General features: G+C 33.3%; 2 protein-coding genes across 4 annotated transcripts; one reads left to right on the top strand and one right to left on the bottom strand.

Moving 5' to 3' along the window:
* Positions 1–425: 425 nt before the first annotated feature.
* edl (ETS-domain lacking) lies at positions 426–3,713 on the top strand. Of its 2 annotated transcripts, none has more exon segments than NM_001039399.2 (3): positions 426–486; positions 3,147–3,278; positions 3,341–3,713. In NM_001039399.2, coding segments are annotated over 2 exon segments (327 nt in total). In that variant the 5' UTR covers positions 426–486; positions 3,147–3,175; the 3' UTR covers positions 3,565–3,713.
* Positions 3,714–5,970: 2,257 nt separating this feature from the next.
* On the bottom strand, positions 5,971–7,343 carry LOC662084 (uncharacterized protein). 2 transcript variants are annotated; one of them, XM_968205.5, is made up of 2 exons: positions 6,925–7,343; positions 5,971–6,858 (listed from the first exon to the last, which is right to left on the bottom strand). In XM_968205.5, the coding sequence occupies exons 1-2, from the start codon at positions 7,072–7,074 to the stop codon at positions 6,070–6,072; spliced, it is 939 nt and encodes a 312-aa protein (XP_973298.2). In that variant the 5' UTR covers positions 7,075–7,343; the 3' UTR covers positions 5,971–6,069. The 2 variants fall into 2 exon arrangements, with proteins under 2 accessions (XP_973298.2, XP_008194643.2); XM_008196421.3 differs by having other exon boundaries at positions 5,971–6,880; positions 6,925–7,064.
* Positions 7,344–7,361: the final 18 nt, after the last annotated feature.

Below are 7,361 nucleotides of genomic sequence, written 5' to 3'. Positions count from 1 at the left end.
GCCTTAAATTGACCAGAAAACTAACACAAGCGCAACTAATTTTAACACCCTTTCGAGCCCAAAAAGAACATTCGAGGATAAATTTTTTTTTAAAAAATAAATAAATACGAAGCATAACGTGAACATTGAGCTTTTTGTACCAAAACTGCCAAATTAAAACACTAGTTTTGTTTCGGGCACTCCGGCCGTGCAGTCGTGCTCGAAAATCGCGCGTCACTTAATTGTTTAATTGTCAAAAAACTGTCATAAAAATGGATGTCCAGCATCCGGCGAGCGTCATAATTGGACCTCCCGTCATTCGCACCCCATCCCTGTCAGGCATAAATCCCTGTCCATTTTTGACCAATTACCGCCCGGAAACGGTGGTGGGGGTGAACCACCCCCAACATCTCGCTCCGAGTTCATGTTACCCTCATTCGGGTTGAAGAAATCGTTAGTGCACCACGTTTCGTGTCCGTTCTCTCATCATCAGTCACGTGCTTGCCGGTAAGTTTGTTTTTTTTATGTAATACCTGTCCCAAAAATTTAGCATTTGAATAAATGAAGAATGAAACGGAAAAAAATGATAATGGCAATTGAAAATCGGTGATAATAAGTTTCCTTTTCCTGTCAGTATGGTCAAACAGGGCTTTTATATAGGCAAGGATACGGATATCCTGTCTATGGACGTCCTTTACATGTGTGCGTTTATTACAAATGTATGGAAATAATGGCCGGCAATGGTCGGTGTGTGGTGGAACGGTTCGGACGTTTGGTGTGATTTTAACTCGTTCATTTTTGGTGTTTGTTGTGGTAGGTGATAGAGGAAAGACGACACCCTCTTTGCTCGAAATATCGATCCGATAATGGCTTTAGCACTCGAGCTATTTCAAGTCAAGCCGACGAACATGTGACGACCAGTGAAGTAAAAATATAGAGCGCTTTTGGCGCCCTTTTGGCAAAATTTTTATTTGGTTTTATTATGTAGTTTAATAAATAAACGGTAAATTAATAGAAAAATAATTTTTAATAAATCGAAATAAACAATAGTAAAATTTGTAAATTCCAAATTTTTTTTTGCTTTTTTGACTTCAAATTTATTATTATTATTATTATTATTTCCGATCAAATTTGAATCTATACACCTCAAAGTAGATGTGTAAATATTTGCAGCAAAAAAGGGGCTCATAAATATTTTAATAAAATTTTAATTAAATTATTATTATTTTTTAATTAATTTCTTTGAAGTCAGGTACGACCTTTAAATAAAAAATATAGAGAAAAAAAGCTATTTTTTACTAACCAAAAATTATAATTTTCAAATATTTGGACGACACATGGAAATAAAAAAGTTGGACGAGGCGGAGCCGAGGCCTAGTTGTTACTTTATTTCCTCCTAACAAATAATAATTAATTTTTAAACGTTTAAATAATACATATTTTCTAATAAAAACACGATTTAAAAAATTTTTAGAAAATTATTTTAATACAAAGTGTTCAAAAATGATTGTTCATCAAGTTGACTATGGAATTCAAATCCATTGTGCCGCTTCGTCATATCCTTTCTTTTTACTCACTTTCTGCATTTTTCGACAAGTGTAAGGTTTGTCTTGATTTGTGTTTTATATTTCCGTGATTTTTGCTGTTGTGTGTTCTTTTATCTTTGGATTCGAATTCGTTTTGTATTATTTTAACCGATTTGTCAGTCATTTCCAATTTAAATTAAGCGGCACATTACGTTCAAATTTCATAGGTGACTTGATGAACAACCATTTTTGAACACATTGTACAACTAATAAAATATTTTTAGATCAAAGGAGAGAGTAATTTTTTTATTTTTAAGTAAATCATAAGGAACTAATTTCCCATAAATATCCTAATAAAGGAATAAAAAAAATTATAATTACATACAGTTCAAATAGCTGAAGTTAATTATTTAGCACATTTATTTTTGAATAGGAAAAGACCCTTTTTTCATTGTCCTGAAGGTTAATATTTTGTCAAAATTATACAGAGTGATTATTCCAAAGATTAAGCATTATGATTAAATTAATTTTTATTTTTTATTTTTTTCGAAAAACCAACTTTTTACACTGTTTACCGCACATTTTACAGAAAATTTCTAGTAACATCAAAACCTTACAACTTTTAGTTAAATTATTATTTTAAAAAACGAGTGCAGGTCAAATATGAAAATAAAACAAAAAAAATATATTTTGTATTTTTAGGGTAACTTTAATTTCACAAAAAATATTAAAAAAATATAAAGACTAATCTACTCTTAAGTGTAATAATTTAATATATGGTTTAAATATTTGCATTTCCTAGCGAGATATATTGTATAATTTTTTGTAACAAAAATTTTTCGTACATTTTTTGTCTCCTTTTCAAGACTAGTAATTCCACAAAAAAAAACGTTTAGAAAAGTAAAAAATATAGACCAATCTAATCGCAGGTTTAATAATTTAATCTGTTAAAATTAAAATTAAAAAAAGATCAAAATATTTGCACTTCCTCGCAAAATATCCCGTGTAATTGTCTTCGAGCTGATATAAATAAATACCGAAAAAATATCTTCTCTAACAAATAATACTTTTAGGTAATACTTTTTTTTTGTATGCATATCTTAAAGAGTAAAAACTCATTAAAAAAATAATTAATAATTACTTATAATAAATTGAATTATTAGTAATTATTTGAAACTTGTTTTGTTTTAAACATTTTATTATTAATATTTTATTAAGAAGAAAACTGACATAAACAAAAACTATATGTTAATTAAAACAGTGACATTATTTTTAAACTGACGACCTTTACACGCCAAAAAATCCCGTTATGATACGAAAACTTTTAACTTTATTTCCTTGCACATAAGAATTTTTTAAAAGGAAACGTCAAAAAAATTTAAAAAATTAAACAAAAAATAAAAATGACACAAGAGGCCAGGTATGCGCTTTACAAACCACCCTATTAGGACCCGGAAGCTGTTAATTATCGTCCATTTATCGGCCTCTACACTTTTCTAACGTCAATGGTGATGAATTCGTCCGGGTCTTTCTTAGGGTAGTTTTAGACACAGGAAGGGGTGTTTCCTCATCAATGCCATTTCCGCCACACTCTCCAACATCCGACAAATCAAAATAAACACAAACAAAAACCATTTTCAGATCCACTACGATTCAAAATAGGGCATTACATGAAGATGGCTTTGCAAACCGCCGACGCCGCCCCCGTTAGATACGGACCCACACAACGGTGGCAGAGACTCTCGTTCGACGACGAGGACAATTTACCAAAAGGTATTAATTTCAAAATCACAAAAAATTGCATTAATTAAGGATTAATTTTTTTTTACTCCCAGATCCCAGACAGTGGACGCGGGAGCATGTGGCCCAATGGATCAGTCTAGTGACCCAACAGCACGGTTTACCTGAAGTACCCTCGTCCAGATTCCTAATGAACGGAAAAGCTTTATGTCTTATGTCACTAGGGATGTTTTTAAGTAGGGTACCGTTAGGAGGGAAGCTTTTATACAAAGATTTTCAATTAAGGCTTTGTGCGGCACTTTACGGCGTCAATCATTAATTATTTCTAGGTTTTTTTTGATAACATAGGGTTACGTAGCACTTGGCAGCAACTATTATACTTCCTGTAATTAGAATTTTTTTCAAGTATTGTGAAATGCCTGCCGCAAGGATTTTTCCTAGTCATGTAAATAAAATAATTTAGTATCAGACAGTGTTTTATTTCTGCGACACCCTGTATATTTGGTTCCTTGCTGATTCAAATATTATCAAATCGGCTGTTAAATTGTTATCAAACTAAACAAAAATATTTTAATTAAAGTCTTCTGCCTGCTTGATTTGTGTTTTGTGCAGGTTTTTCATCAAATTTACGTCTATAAACTGTAAAATATTAAAATAAGTACGACCGTAAACACCCTGTATATTATTAAATTTTCCATAATAACTGGCTTTGTTTTGAGTATCGTTCAGAACAACGAAGTTACGAATATGCAATTATTATTTGAGTTTCAGCGCGCCACCCTGTATATTTTAGGTGACGAAGTCGTAACGAAAATCAGTAATGAATCAGACAAATAATATTTTTTGTTGGTGACGTTTTATTCTTACACAATTATTGTTGCGCCCTTTAATTTCACTCAGTTTGTCATTTGCTTTTATCGCGCGCGGACCTGTCAAAATAAAATCGAAATTTTGCGGTTTAAAATTTTTAAATTCGTCGGTTAGTGCGTTTGTGTGTGCTGTTCAAGAGAGAAAACGAGACAATCCGGATTAAAGGGTTAGTCTGCAATATGTTTCTTATAAATAAATTAAATTAAGATTCGGTTTATAGAAGCGTCATTAATTTAATCCACAATTAAATGCTTGATTAACTGATCACGTGAGCAAATTAAACAAATTTGATTGGTCCATTCGCGTTGTTAACTTTAGCAGCACGTTAAGTTTTAATAAGCTTTATACAAAGTGTGTTAAAATGATTTTCATCTAGTCGCCTATGAATTTCTCATGGAAAATAAAAAATGCCGCGTTATAGTAGAACTAGTGACAGGCACTGAGACATCAAATATTTACATTCTCCAGTGTGTAAATTAGTTCGATATTTTTTTAGTTGCCTTTAACGAAATTTTTAAATGTAATTAACAAACTGACATTTTGTGAATTTCACAAATGACACTTTTGACATTTATTGACAGCAGCTTTATTTAAATAGAGTGGAACATTTTTCTTACATGCAAAACAAACCCAAATTAATTAGATGTAAATCATTTTAACACACATTGTATATTATAACCGGCTTTAAATATGCAATATTTTGAACTAATTTAATGGCACACAAACTTAATTGAATTGTTTTTTTATTTCAGTAGGTCCTTTTAAGACGATCATGCGATTGGAAAAATGCCATAAAGGTAAGTGCATTTTTTATTTATTTTATAAAGGTAGGTGAATTTAATTTTGTTTCTCTTGAACTCTACAACTACAGTGAAAGCTCCGAATAGCGGACACCTCTTCACAACGGACAATAAAAAATTCCCTATCGGTGTCATTTGAGAGCTTTTTCAAATTTTTATCGTCATTTATTTTCAAAATACAAGGCTAGCTTGATTTTTATAAATGGCACGAAGGGTCAAATTTAATCATTTTTAAAAGAGAATTTTTTCTGAATTCAGTGATTTAACATAATATTCACCTTTACTTTCATTAAAAGGTAAAAAAAATAAAAATTCAAAAATTTTCTGGAATAGTTAAACTAAGTTAGCTTTGAAAATATTGTTATTAGCGATACGTCACTTGTATATTAGCCAAAAATTAAACTTGAGTGCAATAATAGTACATTTAAGTAAAACTGAGCGAAAAAAATTCTCATGGGAGACATCTTTTGCAGCATAAAAATCAAGTATTCCGTGTTTGAAATTTCTTAATTATAACGTGTTCTTTTTTAGTTAAAAGTGTTATTTTAACAATTATTTTTAACCTGTACTTATTTTTTGGTTAATGAGCTAACGTTAGATAAAAACAACATTTCCAAGACTAACAAAATTTTACATTTTTCAAAATTTTCGATTTTTTTTAAGTTTCGATTAAATTAAGGTATGAATGTGATATACCATAGAACTCAGAAAAAAATGCTCTTCTCAAAAATAGTAAATTTGACCTTTGTTGCTATTTAAAAAAAATCAAGTTAGCCTTGTATCCGAAGAACAAATGGAGATAGAAATTTAATAAACAATTGAAACGATAGAATTTATATACTCTTAAGCATAAACCAAATTTCAATATATCGTGATAAATATTTAACTGTATCCATACTTTTGAGCGACTCTGTATTCAAACACTAATATTTCCCTACAAGGTAGAATTTAAAAATTGCCAACCCTGCCGCTTTTTTGCCACACAAAGTAGCTAAATCAAGTGTGACTTTATTTTTAAAATAATAACAGGACCAGGTGTTTTAAAAAACTGTAACTTAAGCTCATTAAGTTTTATTTAACAAAAATACACTCAGAAAGTTTCAACAACTTATTTCTCACATAAAATTATTTGAAAATCGTCAATTCAGTCGCAATTAATTGTACAAATTCCACAAGGAAATAACGCCATCGGCGCCACTGGCTGCCATAATATTAGCATCCCAAAACCTGACCGGCTTTACTGAAAACTGCACATCGGTCACAGCCCCCTTATGCTCGTTCAAAACGACCAAAAGCCTGAGACTCTTCCAGGAGAAGAGCCTCAAACTCCCGTCCCAATTCCCCGCCACAAAAATCTTCCTATCATCCCGCAACTTAACAATATTGCACCCTTCATTCGTGATGGAAATTTCGCATTTGAGCGTAATATTAAAACTCTTATCAATTGTAAAAATCTGGAGCGTGTTCGAGGCGTTCCCGCAAATACCGCGCCCCGTCACCGGGTCAAAAGTAAGCGACGTGATACATTCGCGCAGTTTTAAGTGGCCGCAAGGCTGCGCTGTGGTGTAGTCCCACAGGACGATGTCCCCCGTCTCAAACCCCCCCAGAATGTAGGTTTTCCCCCCGAGCTCCACCTTCTGGAGGCACATGACGTTGCCCAGCTGGTGCTTGTGGGGCACCAGACGGGCGGTTTTCGACATGGTTTTAATGCTGATTATGTCGAGCGTGCTGTCCTCTTGGGGCACGATGAGGTTGTCGTTGAGGAGGATACTGCGGCAGTAGCCCCCGCGACAAGTGTAGCTTGTGGAGAGTTGGTAGGAGGAGTTGGTAATGGTCCAGAATTTGACCATGCCGACTTTTTCCTGTGTGATTATGTCGTGTGATATGGAGTGGACGGCCTGGATTGACTCGCCCATTGATTGTTTGTGTTGGAGGCGATTAGTCTGAAGGAAACCGCAGTTTTTTCTAACCCCACTTTTACTAAAATAATACTACGAGAAATTACATACCTCCAAGTCCCAAAAGTACACGAAGCCGCTCTCAGTCGCCGCCAGCAGTCTCGAGGCGTAGTCTTCGGTAGTTGTGGGGAAGCAAAGACTGTGAATGTGCCCCATGTCGCTTTTTAGACAAAAGACAGGGTCGGGGGGCAAAACCGCCATCGTTGTGTATATCAATCGACGAAAATCACTTAATTTACATATTCACTATCTTTAAACGATTAGTCCAACGTTTAATTATTGTTTTACGCAAAAACATTTTTTTTTACATAACCTCACTGCCACTAGACGCGTACAACTGGTTGCCTATACAACGTCCCGTTAGACGGAATTTATCACCAAAACGTGAAAAAAATAGGGCTTATAAGTTATAAACGAGGACCGTAGTTACGATTTTTCCAGTTTTGCGTCATTTTATTGCAAAATACATTGCAAAACTCACGACTGTG

The sequence above is a fragment of the Tribolium castaneum genome, chromosome 8 (assembly GCF_031307605.1).
Source record: "Tribolium castaneum strain GA2 chromosome 8, icTriCast1.1, whole genome shotgun sequence".
Taxonomy (NCBI): Eukaryota; Metazoa; Arthropoda; class Insecta; order Coleoptera; family Tenebrionidae; genus Tribolium; species Tribolium castaneum.
The sequence above is the reverse complement of the archived record's forward strand: the minus strand, read 5'-3'. Positions and strand labels throughout refer to the sequence as shown.

Excerpts from the sequence above, each read along its gene's own strand:
- edl (XM_015980773.2), top strand. The coding sequence starts at position 720 with ATGGTCGGTGTGTGGTGGAACGGTTCGGACGTTTGGTGTGATTTTAAC. Across the intron at positions 793-3,146 it reads CATTTTTGGTGTTTGTTGTG|ATCCACTACGATTCAAAATA; the intron begins GTAGGTGATAGA and ends AACCATTTTCAG. Across the intron at positions 3,279-3,340 it reads CGAGGACAATTTACCAAAAG|ATCCCAGACAGTGGACGCGG; the intron begins GTATTAATTTCA and ends TTTTACTCCCAG.
- LOC662084 (XM_968205.5), bottom strand. The coding sequence starts at position 7,074 with ATGGCGGTTTTGCCCCCCGACCCTGTCTTTTGTCTAAAAAGCGACATG. Across the intron at positions 6,859-6,924 it reads TGTACTTTTGGGACTTGGAG|ACTAATCGCCTCCAACACAA; the intron begins GTATGTAATTTC and ends GGTTTCCTTCAG.